We start from the raw sequence: 19,747 nt of genomic DNA, 5'->3' as shown, positions 1-19,747 counted from the left end.
CCGCCATCACCATTGAATCTGTAAAGTTAGGCCTGAATATTCCCATCAGTGAAAGGCACAGAAAAAGAATACCATTACATGAGCCAGATGGAACCTTACCTTCAGTAAAGTGTTCGAGATTTTGTCTATGCACAAGGTTGTTAAAGGAATCAGCTACAGTCAATTTCTTCCTAAACCTAATGGGAAAGAAAAACAAGTCTGGTCATTCTGAACAAGAAGGGAAATCATTGAAAAACTATACCATTTAGCTGGCTTTCCATACTGCCACAAATGCCCATCCACTCCAGCTTGCACCCACCCACTGTTATCTCACCTTTTATGTTTAAATTGCACCAGAAATGCAGAGCCATGAAACAGAACAGGTAGAAAATGCTGCTAATGATCCATCTCCCAGAGCATTCTGAGCTCCCTGTGCTCCTAGTCTTCTTATTACTTACTTTGCCTCAGTCTTTAATGAGGCTGAGGAGCTTAGGGATAATAGCACGATGACAAATGGGAATGAGGATATGGAGGTAGATATTACCACATTGGAGGAAGAAACCAAACTCGAACAGCTTAATGGGACTAAATTGTGGGGGGGGCAGATAATCTTCATCCAAGAATATTAAAGGAAATGGCACATGAAATTGCAAGCCCATTAGCAAGAATTTTTAATTAATCTGTAAACTCAGGGGTTGTAGCGTATGACTGCAGAATTGCTAACGTTATCCTTTCTTAAAAATAGGAAATAAAAAGTGATCCGGGTAACTACAGGCCTGTTAGTTTGACATCTGTAGTATGCAAGGTCTTGGAAAAAATTTTGAAGGAGAAAGTAGTTAACGACATTGAGGTCAGTGATAATAGGGACAAAATACAACATGGTTTTACAAAAGGTAGATCATGCCAAACCAAACTGATCTCCTTCTTTGAGAAGGTAACACATTTTTTAGATAAAAGAAATGCAGTGGATCTAATTTACCTTGATTTCAGTAAGGCATCTGATATGGTTCCAGATGGGGAATTATTAGTTAAATTGGAAAAGATGGGGATCAATATGAAAATTGAAAGGTGGATAAGGAACTGGTTAAAGGGGAGACTACAACGGGTCATACTGAAAGGTGAACTGTCAGGCTGGAGGGAGGTTACTAGTGGAGTTCCTCAGGGACTTCCTCTGCAGCATGGGGCACGGGTCACTTGCTGGAGGATTCTCTGCACCTTGAAGTCTTTAAACCATGATTTGAAGACTTCAATGGCTCAGACATAGGTTAGGGGTTTGTTGCGGGAGTGGGTGGGTGAGATTCTGTGGCCTGTGTTGCGCAGTAGGTCAGACTAGACAATCATAATGGTCCCTTCTGACCTTAAAGTCTATGACTATTATGTGTATCCACACATCGTTTTCACACATACGTAACACACCTCAAAGCAAACTTGGATGACAGTGAAAACTTCAGCACTAAACACCTGCTAAAATAGGACAGATTCTGACTCGCACTGAAGATCTTATTCTGTGACGAGTCCTATTGACTTCAATGGGACTACACATCACAGTAGATACATCTACTGTGGAGAACTGTATTGCTGCCCATCACTGTGGTGTCTGAGAGAGAGCCTTCTCTGTAAAATGGATTAGGTGCTTTTCTGTTGCCACAGGACTTCATGGCATGGAAATCTGTCCTTGAGATAGGGGCTTTTTGCTTAGTTTTTTGTGTGTAGCGAAAGGAGAGCTGTTGAGTGTTATTCTGATTATGGTGGAATTACTATCAAACAGGAAGGTTTTGCAGTGTTCTCTAAAAGCAATCAGACTCTGGATTCATCTACTCTGAAAATGCATTCTGCAGCTTGAGCCCTTCAATGAAAAAAGCTTTTCTCCAACTCTTATGTGATTCATTCTGGGCTTTGTGACCTGTGTGGGCTCAGAGAAGTGCAACTGTCATGACAATTCATAGATGGAAATATAAATCAGCTAACATGGGCCAGCCACGGGTGTTTAGCTGCAGTGTAGACATACCCTAACGTAACTGAGATCTGATTAATTGATCTGGTTAGTTGTGAAGTGCTATTCACAGTGAGTAAGGATATCAGAATTTGTCTCTATTGAAGCCAACACAACCAAGAAGATTGTCCTCAAAATAAAGAGCCTCAATTCCCTAAGAAAACCCCTCAGAGAAAACATGTGCTAACAGAGACACCTTGCAGCATGCCTGAATTTCAGCAGAAGCTGAGAGTGCTGAAGACCTTGCAGAATTAGGCCAAGGGGTTGCCGAAATTGCCTACTGAAGCCTTCACATTAATCTTTCCCAAAAAGGAAGATTAGTGATGAGATGGTACCTGGGAGATTGTCAGTGACAAGAGAAGGTTTCATAAGCAATAGCCTAACAATCGCTTCCAATAAGGCCCCACTGTCTCTCCCTCTGGATTTCACCATCTCAGGAGCTCACTAGTCCAAAAGGCAGCCCTCGCATGAAGGTTTCCATGTATTTCCCAAAACACAGTAACTTATATTAGCTAAAGCCCAAGAAGAGAAGATTTAACATTTGTTCCTGCCACGCACACCTCTGCCAATATTCAGGCTGACAATCTGATCTCAATCTAAGAGATCTTGGGCCATTTGAGTTATTGACCTACATTTCAACCATTAACTCACTCAGCACTTCTCCCTTGCTCCCTTCACTGAAATAACAAATGGGATTAGACACAATGAAAATCGTGTAAATAAAGAAACTATCTGCTAATATGCAATAATTTGCTAAACTTACAATTTATTCATTTTTCTTTTTGTAGTGAAATTTGAAATTACCCTGCAGTACCAGAAGAACACCAGTAAACTACAAAAGAAAATGCATTCAAACAGAGGACCTATATTCAATCAGCTAGTTTGAAGAATACTGTTTAATCAGCAGTATAGTGGTCAATACCAAGTAACCCTCACAAACTCATACAAAATAAAGTAGAAAAGTCTTACTCCATGAAACAGTTTAGAAACATCTTGTGCTAATCCATGTTCCATTAATAACAGAATTAGCCACATCTGGCTGTTCATTGTGGTTTGGCTTTGAATCCATAATGAATCGCTATTTGTACTTATATTTATTACAAGGGCAGCATTTGTCAGAGCTAATGAGTGGACGAATGGAGAGACAGGCACATAAATGAACATGGAAGTGAATAGCTGAATGAAGTGCAGCAACAGGACAGAGTTGTACAGGATTCAACTATGCAAACTCACCAATAGCAGGTATATAATTTTACATGCTGCCACCCTGTCTTCTCCTTGCATTCTGTCTACTAACAGGAGGAAATGTAAACTACATGTAGTATTGCCAACCTCAAGAGATCAAAAATCATGAGTCAGACCCCTTCCCCCCAAAATCATGAGATTTTAAAAACTCTAGCAAATCCTGATTTATAGTCTGTCACTTGACTTTTTCATTCCACTCTTCTTCTCTGCCAATGTGTGAGAGATCATTTCAGGCTGAAAAGCCAACCTTTAATGCTCACAAAAATGCACGCCTCTCCATCTGCTCAAATGGAGACTCCACTTACCCTAACGACTTGTGTACCCTTACCGGGCGGTGACTGATACATCGGCATTCAATTTAGTGGGTCTAGTGAAGGCCTGCTAAATTGACTGCAGATCTCTCTTCCGTCGACTCCTGTACTCCACTCGTGTAGTGTGGACCCCACGGTAAGTAGATCTAAGCTTAGGGTGACCAAATAGCAAGTGTGAAAAATCGGGACAGGGGGTGAAGGGTAATAGGAGCCCATATAAAAAAAAAAAAACTCCAAATATCAAGACTGTCCCTATAAAATCAGGACATCAGCTCACCCTAAGCTACGTTGATTTGAGTTGTGCTATTCACGTAACACAAATTGCGTAGCTTAGATCGTCTTTTCCCTTTAGTGTAGGCAAGGCTTAAGATAGTAATAGGAAATGGATGGCAGTTCCCCTATCTTGACTCTCTCCCATCGTAGTTTATTTGCTTTGATAAAAAGAAGGTCTGGATGGTAAATAGTTTGAATACCACTGACCTAATTAATGCATCATGATTCACACTCACACACAGAACCTGTATTACTTTATCGGGTTGATGAGTTACAGATATTCACATTAAATACCTTAATATTAACTCCTGGTTTAGCTGAATAGGAATGTGTCAAGAGACAGGGACTTAAGCAACAAGGAGTATTGTGTACATAGTGTGCAAGAGCAGAAGGGAAATATGCTCAGTCATTACATTTGAGTAAACTCACATGTTTATGTAGTCCTGCAATAAAAGAACAGATGACGGATTCACAAGTAAGCATGAAATAACTAATCAAAGTAAATAAACAGGCAGCTATCCAGTGAGCAGCCCCCTCAGGAGCACAGTTATATAATCCCCTTCATGAAATATTTTTTAAAAATTAAGTATTGAAATTATTTGTAATATTCCATAATGACAGTGTTTCTATGCAAAAAGTTGCCGTCAGAGATCCTAGAGACCATCCCTTCATGGCCACCCACTAGGCTGGCTATGAGGGGACTCCAAGTCTCTGCTGCTCTAGATCCCTGGGATGTGTTAAGCATCTGGAGCATCAACGGAGTCCAACCACTGCCAAATTCTTGGGGTCCCCAAGCACACTCTCAGGGCGCAGACTTTCCATCTGGCACCCCCTTCTCGGTGTTGGAACCTGCTTTCCAGCCACCCTAACCCCTTTAAACACAGCCTTGACCCCTTAATACTTAAACATACCACTCTCCCAGAACTCCGCCCAACAGCTGGAAAGCTTCTGGTTTACAATTTAACTCCTTTAGGGGTGTGCAGTGGTTGTGAAGTAGTTACATACTCTCTATCTCACACACATACACACCAACCTTCAAAAGTGCCAGGGGGTGCTCAACCCCCATCCTGCCCCTTCCCACCCAGTTCTGCCCCATCCCCCAAATGTGCCGCGTCCTCGCTCCTCCCCCCTCCGCCTCCTGCATGCCATGAAATAGCTGATTGCGGCAACCGGGAGGTGCTAATCTGGGGGGCCCACCGGTGGGCAGGAGGCAGTGGGGGGGGCAGAGCTGAGAGGGGGGCTGCCGGTGGGTGCTCAGCACCCACCATTTTTTCCCCATGGTTGCTCCAGCCCCGGAGCACCCACAGAGTCAACGCCTATGCGCACGCGCGCGCGCACACACACACCGTGTTCAATCTATCAATTTTAGGCTCTTTTCTCCTTAATCATACAAAGCTCAGAAGAGTACAGATCATACAAAACAATAAAACACTCTAAACACAGCATCCCTCACTAGCTCACCTCCCTTGGAAGATCATCTGTGTTCTGTCAGTCAGTCAGGTCTTTTATCGTATTGCCTACCTCTGCAGCAGCCTCCCTCATCCTACTCTGGTGCAAGATAGCTCTTTCCCCAGGGGCAGCTCCAGGCACCAGCGCAGCAAGCGCGTGCCTGGGGCAGCAAGCCACGGGGGGTGGCCTGCTGGTCGCTGTGAGGGCGGCAGTCAGGCAGCCTTCGGCAGCATGCCTGCAGGAGGTCCGCTGGTCCCGCGGCTTCGACGGCAATTCGGCGGCAGGTACACTGAAGCCGCAGGAGTGGCAGACCTCCCGCAGGCACGCCACCTGACTGCCATGCTTGGGGCAGCAAAATACATAGAGCCACCCCTGTCTCCCCCCAGTTTCCATTTCCCTCTGACAGTCCCTTTATAGACTCCTGCTGGGGACATCTGACTCTTTTGTTCTCCACCTGGCAACTTTCCATTACTTCCAAACTCCTCTTCCACCTTCAGATAAACGGAGGAAGGGTCTTCACCCAGCTAGAGCAAATCCATCATCACAATCCTTTGTGTGATGATCACTCACCCTTGTCTTTGGCCTGGCTGGCAGAGACGTGATACAACCCTGCTAATGCAGCATTGCTGTAGCCATGTGTCTCTCAGGATATTAGAGAGATAAGGTGGGTGAGGTAATATTTTTTATGGGACCAATTTCTGTCAGTGAGAGAGACAAACTTTCGAGCTACACAGAGCTCTTCTTCAATTCCTGGGGCATCCACAGTGATTTCATGATACAATTTCATAAAATCATCCACAATTCAGAAGTGGTGCAGACAGAATCCACAGTTGATCACGCTTATATCAATCATTCATATAAGCAATAATGTCACAGTAAAAACAATGGGATTGGTTTAGCCTTTTGCTTGAAGCAACACTTACTTGACTCTACCACTTTCCCGCACCTCCGTACCTGCCTCCTCCTGCTCCGGACCATCCACAATCCCCTCCCCATCCTTCTCTCCTGCTCCCAAAGTCTGCTCCTGCTCCCCCACACTCTCCCCATCCACCCTTCAGTGTCTCTGCTGCTCCTCACAGTCCCTGACTGTGTCCTGTCCAGCACCCAGACCCATAGAGTGGCAGCCATTTTGCCTATGGGCCTGGCTTCAGTTCAACAGAAAACAATAGGGGGCAGCAGCCAACTTTATAAAGGGCAGCCTCACATCCACATGCAGAGAGATCATAGGGAAATGGCGGCCATCTTGCTGGCCTCGGCCCTACTGACAGTAATAGGAGATGGTGGCTATTTTGAATAAGGGAAAATTTGTGAGTTGGTGCCTTGCATCATGTTTTCACGAGATAGGTAAAAGCCACCCCAAAATCGCTGGAGTCATGATAAAATCGTGGGAGTTGGCAGTACTGCACATGTCCTTCCTTCATCTACAAATCTTTCATGACTTCTCAGAGGAGGGCACCAATTGCTCAATGCACTTCTCCACACTTACTTTTGACAGGTGGCTTGAGCTTCTTTCATGGTGTTTCCTGCATTCAGCATGTCCTGGGCATCAAAGGTCATCATGGCTTGCATTTCCAGTATAGTGGCATATGTCAGTGCATGATACATACTGTCCTTAGTTCTGTTTAAAAAAGAGAGAGAGAGAGACAGACACACACACACACGAGCACAGGTTACACAAATTTAGTACAAGATTGATTTTCAAAAAATAACACTCTAGGGGCATATTAATCTGAGGGGACTCAGGTGTAAACAAATGTGCTAGTAATCAGGCACAATATGGTACGTACAAAGGATTAATTTTTGCTGGAAAATTCAAACACACTGTACATGCCCTAAATTCAGATTTGTGCATCAAGTCATTCTCCAACTTCCAGTTTTAATAACTATGCTAAGATACTAGAATGATGATGATCACAGTGTATATGCCTAGAATGAGTCAGTGGAAGTTTTGGGTGCCCAAGGGATGTAGGCTCAGGCTCTGATGTTTCTTTTGTTTTGGGATAATTGTTTTTGCGTGAGTTCTCCACTGAGCACCATGATATGTGCTGCAAGGTGAGACAATTTCCTTCTACTCTGGGAGAGTTGCACAGAATAATCTAGAAGATGAGTAATGTGATAACACAATCGTGGCCAAATTACATTTAACCTGAAACTAATCTTACTTTCAAAACTGTTAAAGACTTGGCCAAATGTCTCAGGGTTTCATGCCTATCTCGGTCTTCCCACCTTCCACCCTTAATTTGTACAACTTGAATACACAGACACTGCAGGATTTCACATGACACTTTTTAAGGATTGAAAAAATGCCTTATATTATTCTCATGGCTCTTCTCTGAACTGTCTCCAATTTTTCAACAACCTTCTTGACATGTAGAAACCCAAACTGGACACCATATTCCAGTAGCAGTCAAATCTGTGCCAAATATGGAGGTAATATAATCTCTCCACTACTATTTGATATTCCCATTTATACATCAACGGATTGCATTAGCCCTTTTAGCCACAGGGTCACACTGGGAGCTCATGTTGTTCTGATTATCCACCTTGACCTCCAAGTTCTTTTTTTCTCCAGAGTCACTACTGCCCAGGAGAGAGATCCCCATTCTGTAAGCGTGGCCTGCACACTTTGTTCCTAGAGATAGGACTCTACATTTAAGAACATAAGAACGGCTGTACCGGGTCAGACCAAAGGTCCATCTAGCCCAGTATCCTGTCCACCGACAGTGGCCAATGCCAGGTGCCCCAGAGGGCATGAACCCAACAGGCAATGATCAAGTGATCTCTCTCCTGCCATCCATCTCCATCCTCTGACAAACAGAGTCTAGGGACACCATTCCTTACCCATCCTGGCTAATAGCCATTTATGGACTTAACCTCTATGAATTTATCCAGTTCCCTTTTAAACGCTGTTATAGTCCTTGCCTTCACTATTTTACTGTATTTAAACCCATTATTTTCTTGCACCTAGCTTACCAGGTGAAGTGCCTCGCTCTGTATCAATGACTTAATGTTCTTCATTATTTACCACTCCCACAATCTTTGTGTGATCTGCAAACTTTATCAATAATGAGTTTATGTTTTCTTCCAGGTCACTAATAAAAATATTAAATAGTGTAGAGCCAAGAAATTATTCCTGGAGGCGTCCACTAGAAATATATACATTTAATGATGACTACCCATTTACAATTATATTTTGAGATCTACCAACTAGCCATTCTTTTTTCTATTAATTATTTTTTAAAATATATTCAGAGGATGTGATGGAGATTCCCACAACTGAGTCATTCTTTTTAGGTGGCAAATCTGAGGAACTCTCCCAGATTGGTCCATAGATGTGGTTTTGGAACAAACTGATAAATTAAACAGTAATAAGTCACCAGGACCAGATGGTATTCATCCAAAAGTTCTGAAGGAACTCAAATATGAAATTGCAGAACTACTAACTGTAGTATGTAACCTACCGCTTAAGTCAGCCTCTGTACCAGATGACTGGAGGATAGCTAATGTGAAAACAATTTTTTTGAAAGGCTCCAGAGGTGGTCGTAGCAATTACAGACCGGTAAGCCTAACTTCACTATAGTTTCAACCAGTTTGCCTGGTACCGAAGAACAGAATTATCAGACTCTTAGATTTACACAATATGTTGGGGAAGAGTCAATACGGCTTTTGTAAAGGGAAATCATGCCTCGCCAATCTATTAGCATTCTTTGAGGGGGACAAGAAACAGGTGCACAAGGGTGATACAGTGGATATAGCTTACTTGGACTTTCAGAAAGCCTTTGACAAGGACCCTCACCAAAAGCTCTTAAGCAAAGTAAGCAGTCAGAGAAAGTCCCTTGTGGCTTTAGGCAGGAAAGAAAACATGGCATATCCCTTGAAGGTCACAACCACTGTTGCATCATTGGCCGTCACAGTATTAAATGTAAAACTTTACCTATAATGAAAGCCTTTCACGCTCCCTGTCTAAACTCCTGTGGAGTTTGGCTGGCAACTGACTTCTCTGGGAAATCTCATTGCTCAGCTCCTTTCCCTCACCAATGGGGAGGGATTAATTACTCAGAGACTTAAAAAAAAACAACCAGAGCCGATCACAGACCCAAGGGTCCCAGACTCAATCCTCACAGAGACATGAACAAACAGACCTGGCTTACCTACTCTGTTGAGGGCTCAAAAGCCCAGCCTCACAGAGAGCAACCAACAGACCAGAAACACACCCCAGAGGACCGTGGACCCATGGTTGAGCACTGCTGCTCTAGAGCTCTGCATGGATACAAAAATTTGGATCCGTATCCAATCCGCAAAGATGTAAACAATACAATCACATCCACACCCGCAGATATTCACGGATATAAAGCAAACATCCCTGGATTTTCAGGGTTCTAGAAACAAAAGGTGCAGAGCCCAACAGATAACCAGGCTCCATGTTTCATTTCAAGAATTTGGATTGCAAAGGGACATTCGCCTACATCCGATATAGAAAAAGCTTTTCGACTCCTATCCTACATAGGTGTAAATGGATGTGTTAGACAGGAGCTACCCAGAATCCTCCGCTTTCTACTTATTTGCCACTCAAGAACAGTAATGTGCCCAAGCTGCAAACAGAACTACAGATGGTTTGGTCTCATCATTAGCATTCCACGAGGTTCAATTCTCGGGTTATATCATCCATAATTCCAAGGACAGCAAACCAGCAGTGGGTCTGATACACGGTATTAAATAAAGAGCAGAGGATAATCCTGAGATTTTTCTCTAGTACTGAAACTGACCTGTAGTTCCTTGAGAGAACAGTAATTAGTACATCCAGGCTCAGAAGTTGTTGTACCCTGGATCTTATAACATGTAATACATGTAACATTTTTTCAAGCCAGTATCATATCTTGGATGAGTAGGCATCTCTGATGCAGAGGTGATTGTTGGAGTTTATTTAATTTCAGAATGGGCTCTTCTGTATAGTAGACAAAGGTATAACAAGATGCCATGGCTGGAAGTTGAAACTAGACAAACTCAGACTAGAACTAAAGTGCACATTTTTAACAAACTGGATGTTTTTCTAGTTCAAACAGGAATTAATTCAGTAAAGTCCTATGGTCTGTGTTATGCAGGAGATCAGAGTAGATGATCACAATGGTCCTTCTTGGCCTTTTCTGAATCTATACCAGGGGCGGGCAAACTTTTTGGCCTGAGGGCCGGCATCGGTTTTCAGAATTGTATGGAGGGGGGGGTTAGGGGGGGGGGCCCCCCCCCCCCCCCTCCTCCTCTACCACCCCAGGACTCCCCCCCCATCATCCCCCCCCCCATCCCCCCCCCCCCTCTGGGACCCCCCCCCCCCCACACACCACACACACCCCCTCCCCCTGCCCTGCCCCCCCCCCCCCCCCCCCCCCTCCCCCGCTCCTCCCCTCCCCCCTCCCCCCCCCCCCCCCCCCCCCCCCCCCCCCCCCCCCCCCCCCCCCCCCCCCCCCCCCCCCCCCCCCCCCCCCCCCCCCCCCCCCCCCCCCCCCCCCCCCCCCCCCCCCCCCCCCCCCCCCCCCCCCCCCCCCCCCCCCCCCCCCCCCCCCCCCCCACCCCCCCCCCCCCCCACCCCCCCCCACCAGCTCTCCTCTCCTGCCTCTCCACCTGCCTCCCCCTCTGCCTGCCTGCCTGTGTGCCAGCTGCTGGGCCAGCAGCCAGTGGCGGCACCGCCACGCTGCCCAGCGCCACCGCACCGCCCCGCACAGCACCAGCTCAGCAGCCTGGCCAGGGCCAGCTGCAGCTGCACTGCTGCACAGGCCAGGCGCGCAGCAGCGCAGCCGGCCGCCAGTGCGCCGGCGAGCGCAGGGGAGGGCGGAGGTGGGGGGGGGGGGTGGGGGGGGGGGGCTGGGGGCTGCTGGGGCTAGAAGCTCGGGGCTCAGGAGGTGGGGTCCCTGGGCGGGGCCAGCCCCTACAGCACCTTGCGCCCCCCTGTTTCTTTGCTCACTTATTTTCTTACGCTGCCTTTGCTTCTTGCTTCTTTGGTTTTTTTTACTTTTTTTAATTTTTTTTTTTTTTTTTTTTTTTTTTTTGGTTTTTGAAGACATGGAGTGAAACTGTGATGAGTGCAAGTATCAGAGAGCATATTGCCAGCCATATTCAATTATATTTTCATATTTTAATTTGGCCATTTGCAGGCCAATAAAAACTGACCCTGCGGCCTGAGTCTGGCCGCTTGCCGGTTGGTTTGGACACCCCTGATCTATACCAGTGAATAAGAACTATAACAGCTCTGAAATCAACTGAAAAGGTTTCAGCAGAAAAGGCCAAAGGAAGAATGCATTACGGAGACCGAACTTTTCTATCCTTAGAAGTAGGCCCATCAGAGCAGAGCTAAGCAGACTGGCAGACCAATGAAGAGGAAAAAAGTTTATAGTTCCTCTGCCCATGCTGCAGTGTTCTATGTGCAGAGGACTTCTGTCTCAATTCCATACTTCTCATGAGTGAATAGAGATTCACTAGTAATAAAGAATAACAGTAAAGAGCTGAAAACAAGCCAGTCCAATAAGAAACCCATTTTATGCAAGCCAAGGCACAATTTAACAAAAACCACTCTCCTCCAACAACCAGGGCTTCACCATTATTTTCTAAAGCGTACTAGCTTGATAACAAATTAGTGCAAACTGAGCATCAATTAAATTATATCCCTCTAAAATAAGTGTTTTATCGACTTAGTTGAGTCATATCGCCCTAATCTTTTTATATGAACAGATACAAGCTGTGCCTTCCCATTTAGTCTTTTTTAATCAGAAGTTTCTGCCACTCATACATGATCTGTTTGCTCTCAGCTGTTGCCAGAATTACACAAAATAGGAGGCTAATGAGCAGGTTCCTATAAATAATAAATACTAATCTGTGCTTCTGTAACAACAGCTTTCCTCTGAGGATCTTCTGATCTACACTAGCATATGTAAGTGCAGAAGCAGGCCAGACAGTATTTTGGCCATTTTCTGTCAGTGTTATTAAAGCCCCCATGGGGGAGACAAATCAGTATAATTTTATAGACAGACTCCAGAGAATGGTAAAACCAGATTTGCCCCTTCCCACCAGTCCCCCTGCAACACTGGCTGACATTTCTGTAGTGCATGTAATCCAATGATCCCAAAGCTCAATAACTTTTACCTGCTGATTACAAAACTATATGTATAGGACGGAATCATTTTACTCATCCAGTTGAAATGCCGTCATTTTGGGGGTGAAAGAAAGTAGACTTTAAATAAAGAGCAGCTACAAAAGAGTTCAGAGCAATGGGCCAAAGCACTGAGATCTGCCAGGTGGGTCAGCAGTCTGATCACTGAAGCCTCAATTAGTTCCCCCCCCAGAACGTCTGAGTGAATAACGAGCTAATCAGAAGGAGAAGCTGGGGAGGTAAGGAACTAATTAGCCCCCAAGCTGACCAACAGGATAAAAGGTGGGGGGTGTTACTGAAGAGAGGGCTAGTGGAGCCTGGATTGAAGGCGCTCCCTAGAGAGAGGGAGACCTCCTTTCCTCCTAAGACCCTAGCCAAGACATGTTGAAAGAAGTAGAAGTTGCACTATATGGGTGTTGGTGGGTGGGTTTAGAATGAAATATAATCTGCACCCAAGAAGAAAATGGGTCTGAACAGTTTCTAGGGCATCACAGGATGGGGACAGAGCGTGGCCCTGTCACAGGCAGAAAGTGAAGAATATCGTATCATACTGAAACTTCACGTGATTTTTGGTTTGGAGAATGTAATTTCCTAGTTGGAATGTAGCCATGACATGGGATTAAAGTCCTGAAGAATGGAGCCATGGCACCTTTAATGACCACAAGTATTCAGGATCCTGGTTTTACATTACATCCAAAAGTTGTCATGAGCAAACACTGGCTAGGCAGGTATTTGTAGAGAAACCTATAAAGGTAGGAACCCTGTCCCTAGCAGGTAATGCCAGTTTCACCCAGGGATAAGACCAATCTGGCTGAGTTTCAGTCATTAAGACTGGAAGAATCATGACAGATTAGGGGAAGCAGTAGGAGGATCTGGTGAAGATTACATCAGCCCGGCTGACGGAAGGTATTTATCCAGCGCTTGTGACTCAGGCTTGCCAGTTAGGTGCACTGCTAGATCCCCGGCTGTTACATGACCATATAACTCAGCAGCAGTGCCCAGAAAGGCTTTTATTCGTCCACATTCTGCACAGGAAGTTGTGACCTTTTCTTTCGGGTGGCCACTATGATCCATGCCTGTGTCTCCTCCGGATTAGACAACTACAATGTGCCACTCCTTATGGCACTGCACTGTAAATTCATTTAGAAACAGAAGCTGGTGCACAATACATCAACCTGTGTATTAGGTAGCGTACCCCATCAGCACTTTGGGAGCTTCATCCACTTCCTTCAGGTTTCTGGGTGGAGTTAAAGGTGTGTTGACTGCAAGCTCGAAAGGGCTTGGAGCCTTCCACCTGAGGAACCAACCCTCTTCCTGTGAGACATTGCCACGGTTACAATCAAGTGATGCATTAGAGCAGGAACTTTCTTGCTTAACAAGAAAGGGAGCAGTTAGCAGGGTGGTCCTCCATGACGGCCCTTCAATTTTCATATTCATTCCCATCCTTTCTTCCAAAATAGCTCAGTTTCGTTGACCTCAAGGCACTTACTTTTATATACTTTGAAGGCTTTTTTGTTAATTGTTAGGGTGGCTGAAGGTTGGGAAAGATTAATATTCTACATAAAAATAAATAAATAAATAAAACCTCAAGGCCCAGGTCTGCATGGTGAAGAATGTGTCGCGAATTGGACCCTACAATTAGGACAAACATTATTGGTGGACAGAAGAGGAAAACTGGCTCTAAAATCTAAAAAGCAGCAACCAAAAGATCTTTATGTAATCTGAAGAAAGAAGCCACAAATATTTTAATTAAACTAGATCTGCCTTTCTGACATGCTCTTCCATCCGGAACAGAGATTTTACCACTACACAGACGCACCCAAACACCTTCCCAAGGTATTTATTTTTAAACTCCTAGGAAAGACCTGTCAGTTATAACTCTGTCTCAGCTGCTGCAATAGATATTGTCATATATGCAGAGTCTAGCTCTGCTCTCAGTTACACCTGATGCAAATGAGATGAAGATTAATGGAGCTAAACTGATTTTAGATGCCAAATGTGGCTAAATTGATTATTTCAGTGGAATTGCAATGGTGTAATCCAGAACAGAATATGTCCCACACCAAAAGTGATGAATCCACAAAATCTAAAACAAAGAATTATTGGGACAACAGGTAAGAATTCTGAAAAATAAATACTTTTACAGGCTGTGGAAACCCATTTCAAATCTCAGCATGCTAAAAAGCAACAATGAAGAACTGATGCCCCACCCCCAAAGAAAATGTTGCCTATTATTACACATCCCACTCTCACAACTATTGTCATTCCCTAAAGAGATGGCGTGTGTCTTTAATGAAGATCATTTGCAACGAAATTCAGCTTTTCCTGTTTCTCCACTACAGTCTTAGGGATTATAACTCTGTATTGCCTGTGGTGCCAAGGGCTAAGGGGCCTCCCTTTAACAATGGACTAAGATGAAAGATCAGTTTGAAAATAGTTTTGCAATTAAATAAATTCATATTCAAGATATGAGGATATAAAGTCAGCCATGAAATGAATTCAACAGGGCCTTATGAAAACAGAATGGAAACTATATGCAGTGAACGAGAATAAAAATGGATGGATAGACAAATATATAGGCCCCTTCACAACAGGGGTCTCAGTGTCACTTTTGCAGCATTTTACTATCCCCCTTCACAAAAATGTCTCTCTTCTTTTTTAAACACAAAGAAAACATATCCCTGTGCCCATGTGGGTATTTTGCACATGATTTCGGTGAAAACAGTGCTGCTCTTGTTAACATTTCGTGACATCCTCCCATGCTACAAAAACACAACTCTACAGCACTGGAAATAAGGCAGATATCATCCCAAGCCACTAGAAAGCTCACTGACTCCACAATTTGTCAAAAGCATATTTTACACAGTATTATCAGCAGTGCAACCTACAAAGCCAGTACCTTTGGTACCAAGGAGTGGGGTCAGTGCCCAAGTAAGGTAGGTACAATCACACCCACTGGAATGAATCCTTGACACATACCAAGCATAACAGCACTTTCCTTTGGTGGCACCTGCTGTGACAGGCAGGGTGGACAGGGAGAAGAGCAGGAAAGAGATGCACAACACTGAGATTTATTTTACATGGAGGCGGGGCATGAGGCTGGCTGAAGCAATAAATGGGGCAAGTGCAGCTGCTGCAACTTGGTGGCCCAGCTGCTTTTCTGTACATCTCAGGCCCATCCCAGCTCTGAGCAAATGCAAAAAGACTTAAGGCAGCCATTTTGTTTTCTTTTAACTCTTGCACACCAGTGACTGGAGTCCAGATAGTCCCCAGCCCAACAAATCACGGCTATCACAGGGTACTTGTAAATGGAAGCAGTTTAGGATGAAAGAAAGTGACATAGCAAAGAGCCAAAGCAAGAACTGACCCTATATCCAATTGTGTTCACTGTATACATCAGCAGCTTAAAATAAGGAAGGTGCAGTGACGAAATCTGCCGATGGCACAACACTAGGCAAAACAACCTGTGGCAGCACGGGTGGGAGCTGGCAATAAAATACAGAAGGACTTGGGAAGCAAAGAATTCAGACAGATGCAAGTTAAAGTATGAAAACTGTGGGAATAAAGAAAGGCACAAAAAATTTAAAAAGTGATCACATGCCCTCATTGCTCATAATGCGGGGGGATAGCTCAGTGGTTTGAGTATTGGCATGCTAAACCCAGGGTTGTGAGTTCAATCCTTGAGGAGGCCACTTAGGGATCTAGGGCAAAAAAATTGGTCCTGCTAGTGAAGGCAGGGGGCTGGACTCAATGACCTTTCAAGGTCCCTTCCAATTCTAGGAGATTGGTATATCTCCAATTATTACCTTTTTACCTAACCAGGGTTGTGTGTATAATGCAATTTTGCAACTGTCAGCATGGCTACAGTGGCATGTGTGTGTTTTAGTTGCTGCACAAATGTATTTCAGAAGCAAAGCACTTCTTCAAAAAAATTAACTCTCTAGCCTTCAAGGTCACAAAGAAAACCTTTCAAATGTCAGCTTGTCTACTCTGGGAATTGGCCCCAAATCCATCAATCAATTGATGGCCAGCCACTGAACCAATACAAACCCCAAATACAGGCAAGGACAAAATCAGATTTACACCGACCCTCTTTACACAAGGGGACATTTCAATAAGATTAAAGGGTGCAAAATTCAAACCGAGAAAAGGAAATTGTGTGAAAAGATACTATGGCAATGAGTTAAGGCGTTTAAGGCCAAGATCTCAACATGATTCAAAAAGGGACTGGACATTTAATATGGGTATCAAGAATATCCCAGACTTACCATAATTATAACAATTTTTTGTAGAAGGGATATTAAACCCCATGCTTCAGGGCTTAATCCTATCTCAATCTATTATTAGAGATCAGGATGAAACCTATGATGAGTGGCAAGTTACATTACATCTGCCTACTGCAGAGTCTCTCAATTTCCTCTGAAGCAACTGGTACTAGCCACTGTCAGAGACTGGACACTGGAGTAGATGGACCTTGGGTCTGATCCAGTATGAAAATTCTTACCTTCTTATGAGTTTACCCTAGTTTCAAGCAGGGTTGAGTTCCACTGAAGCTGTGGCTCTCTTTGTCTACACTGAGACAGCTACATCAATGGCACTTGATCCTACAACCTGGCCTTATCTAAGTTGCTGAGTAAGGACTATTCATAGGATGATAGAAAATTAAAACTAATTAAAGGTTTCTCCATTGCTTGTGGGATTATCACTGAAAGGGCTGATGGAAGAAGTGTGCCTCGGGGAAGGATATGTATGTGGATGGAGATCGTTAAAGGAGGAAGCAGCATAGAAGAAGGCAATAAAGTGGAAAAAGGAGAAAAAAAACTTATCAGATGGAAGGCATCAAAGGCTGAGAGAGTGGAAAAAAATGAGCAGAGATAATGGAAGAGATGTTCAGAAACGTGAAAGTAAGGACAAGGAGCATGAATTGGGAAAAGGGAAACAACATAAACAGTGACCAGTTATTGGTTCAGGTTTTATACTCTGACATGTTAATGACACAGACCAGGAGAGATTGCTTTCAACTATGATGTATAACCTGATAACATTTTTTTTCCAGATATGTTCTGTGTAACAAATTGCGACAGAACCTGTACTCATTGGTAAAAACAACTGTAAGAACCAGGTTGCATGTTACAGAACATACTGTTTGGTAAACATTTCAGTCACCGTAGGCTTGTCTATATGGTGCTTTAGTCCACACCAGAAGGATGTCAATTTTAATCTGTACTAGCTAGTTGTGCACTGGCCGACTTTCACATGCACAGAAAGTTCTCTACTGGGCTTTAATGTAGTCCTGCTTCAAACAGTACTACACTAACCAGCACTAGGGAACTCTTTAGCGAATGTCAGCAGGGTCCACATGGATAAGATAGTCCACACTAGCTTGTCATGCACTAAAATTCACACCCTCCTGGTGTGGACTAAAGCACCATACAGACAACCCCAAGATGTTGTTGATATGGCAGCTGCACAAAGTTCTATAACCACTGATCAATACCATGCCATTTACCTGCCTCGGGGGCAGGGGGGGGAGGGGAATCTTTCCTTCTTCCAACACCAGCAACTTGCTATGTACAACCAAAAAGGTTATTTTATTTTCCCACCTCCTCCAATCCAAAAGGAATATTATTTATCTGTCTAGTGCTCAAAGTGTAGTAGCAGTCCTAATGGAAGATGAAGAAAGCAAAGAAAAAAAAACAAAAACAAAGCAAAAAGCTGGGAAAAGTATTCAACTTACTTAGCTTGTAGGAAAGCAAGGGCCTCAGGAAATTTGTTGCTTAGAAATAAATCCACAGCCATCATACATTCATCCAGGGCTATATTCAGGTCTGACGCAGATCTGTCAAAAAAATAATATTAAAGAATGACAAAACCTACTACTTCCAATCCTCTGTTATTGAGCTTCTCATTTCTTGTCATGATAACATTTATGAGAAGTCCACTAATACACCACATAACAACTAACCCCCTAGCTTTGTAGTAAATATGCTGTCAGGAAATAAGAAACTAGTTGTCACTTTAGATATTCCTTTATCTGTCCCTCATTCCCTCTCTCTCACACACACACCCTCCACCCATCACCTTCTGGTCAGTTTCTACTATAAGATCTTAAATCCCTTTGCATTAGGTTTGTAACAGAGTACCCTCTTGTCTTGGTGCCATGTTATCATATACAGACACAATGTCACCACCTAAAGATGCACCATCCTCACATTATGACATTTTCAGATTCAAATTAAATCCAAGGCTCGTTAAACTGCCCTGCAGATTCTAGGCTCACTGATCAGAACTGAGATCAGCCCATAAATCTTAGGATTGGTGGTAACCCTTCATTCAGTGCCATTCCTGAACTAGTAAAAAAAAGGCTACAAAGTGGTCCCTGCCCCAGAAGTAGAGAATAAGCAGTGCTCTTTGCCCCCTTTCACCCTGGAACAAAAGACTAAACGGACTTGAGATGGGACCCACGCTGCACACTTCAGGTAGTGGTTAAATGCAGGGTTTTGGTTTGGTCCATTATAGAAATAAGGACCAGCTACAAAGTCTGGATCTTTACCTAAACGTTTCCAAAGTTTGGTGATGGTTGTCTAACCCACACACCTCCGGGGTGTGGTGTTCTGACCCATCTAGTGGCACCGAGACCACAGACAGAGATTTTATATATTTTGTGTGTGTGTGTGTATGTGTGTGTGAGATGTATTATATATATATAGCGCCTTAGCCAAGACCCATGCACTAGAGACTCATGCACTAAGCTCCGGAGGCCCCAGGTTCGATCCTGCCCGCCGACGACCTGGGTCTGTCAGCGTTACAAGTGGGGGTGCTCGTCCGGGATTTCAATTGGGAAGTCTCTGAAGCATGGAACGCGCTTCCTCAGCTAGGGGAAGTATGTAACCACACACCTCCTGGTGTGGTGTTCTGTCCCATCTAGTGGCCTGGAGACCACTTAGAGAGAGAGAGAGATTAATGAGTCTGCTCTACAGCCTTCGCTAAGAGCCATGTGGCTTTTAGCTCATACACTAAGCTTCAGAGGCCCCAAGTTCGATCCCGCCCACTGACAGTGTGGGTGTCGGTGTTACAGTTGCATCCAGGTTTTTGGTTCTCAGCCATCTCTAAGATAGCCAAAATTAATAATTGCAGAACAAAAAACAACTCATCAGACCCTTCCTTTACCCTACCTACCCTGTAAGATGAGAACAAGGACTCTCAATGAAATGAAGGAAAAGATTTCTTCATACAGCTTGCTATCAGTCTACAGAATTCATTACTGCAGTAGGATCAGAGTGTCAAATACTGTGCCTGGATTATTTTATAATAAAAACATTAGTAATTAAGCATGCTAGAATATGGTATAAGCTGATC

The 19,747-nt window shown here is 44.1% G+C and overlaps 1 protein-coding gene across 11 annotated transcripts in view; it reads right to left on the bottom strand.

Moving 5' to 3' along the window:
* TTC39A (tetratricopeptide repeat domain 39A) overlaps nucleotides 1-19,747 on the bottom strand; it is a 74,741-nt gene that overhangs the window by 41,084 nt on the left and 13,910 nt on the right. For all 11 annotated transcript variants that reach the window (XR_005583598.1, XR_005583597.1, XM_039484153.1 and 8 more), the window contains 3 exons: nucleotides 18,126-18,227; nucleotides 6,737-6,868; nucleotides 100-176 (listed from right to left, as the gene is read on the bottom strand). Coding sequence is in view for 9 of the 11 variants with exons in the window: in XM_039484153.1 (XP_039340087.1) it covers nucleotides 100-176; nucleotides 6,737-6,868; nucleotides 18,126-18,227 (311 nt within the window). In the remaining 2 variants the exon portion in view is untranslated. The remainder of the gene's footprint in view (nucleotides 1-99; nucleotides 177-6,736; nucleotides 6,869-18,125; nucleotides 18,228-19,747) is intronic.

This window comes from Mauremys reevesii, linkage group 8 (assembly GCF_016161935.1).
Source record: "Mauremys reevesii isolate NIE-2019 linkage group 8, ASM1616193v1, whole genome shotgun sequence".
NCBI classification, from domain to species: Eukaryota; Metazoa; Chordata; order Testudines; family Geoemydidae; genus Mauremys; species Mauremys reevesii.
The sequence above is the reverse complement of the archived record's forward strand: the minus strand, read 5'-3'. Positions and strand labels throughout refer to the sequence as shown.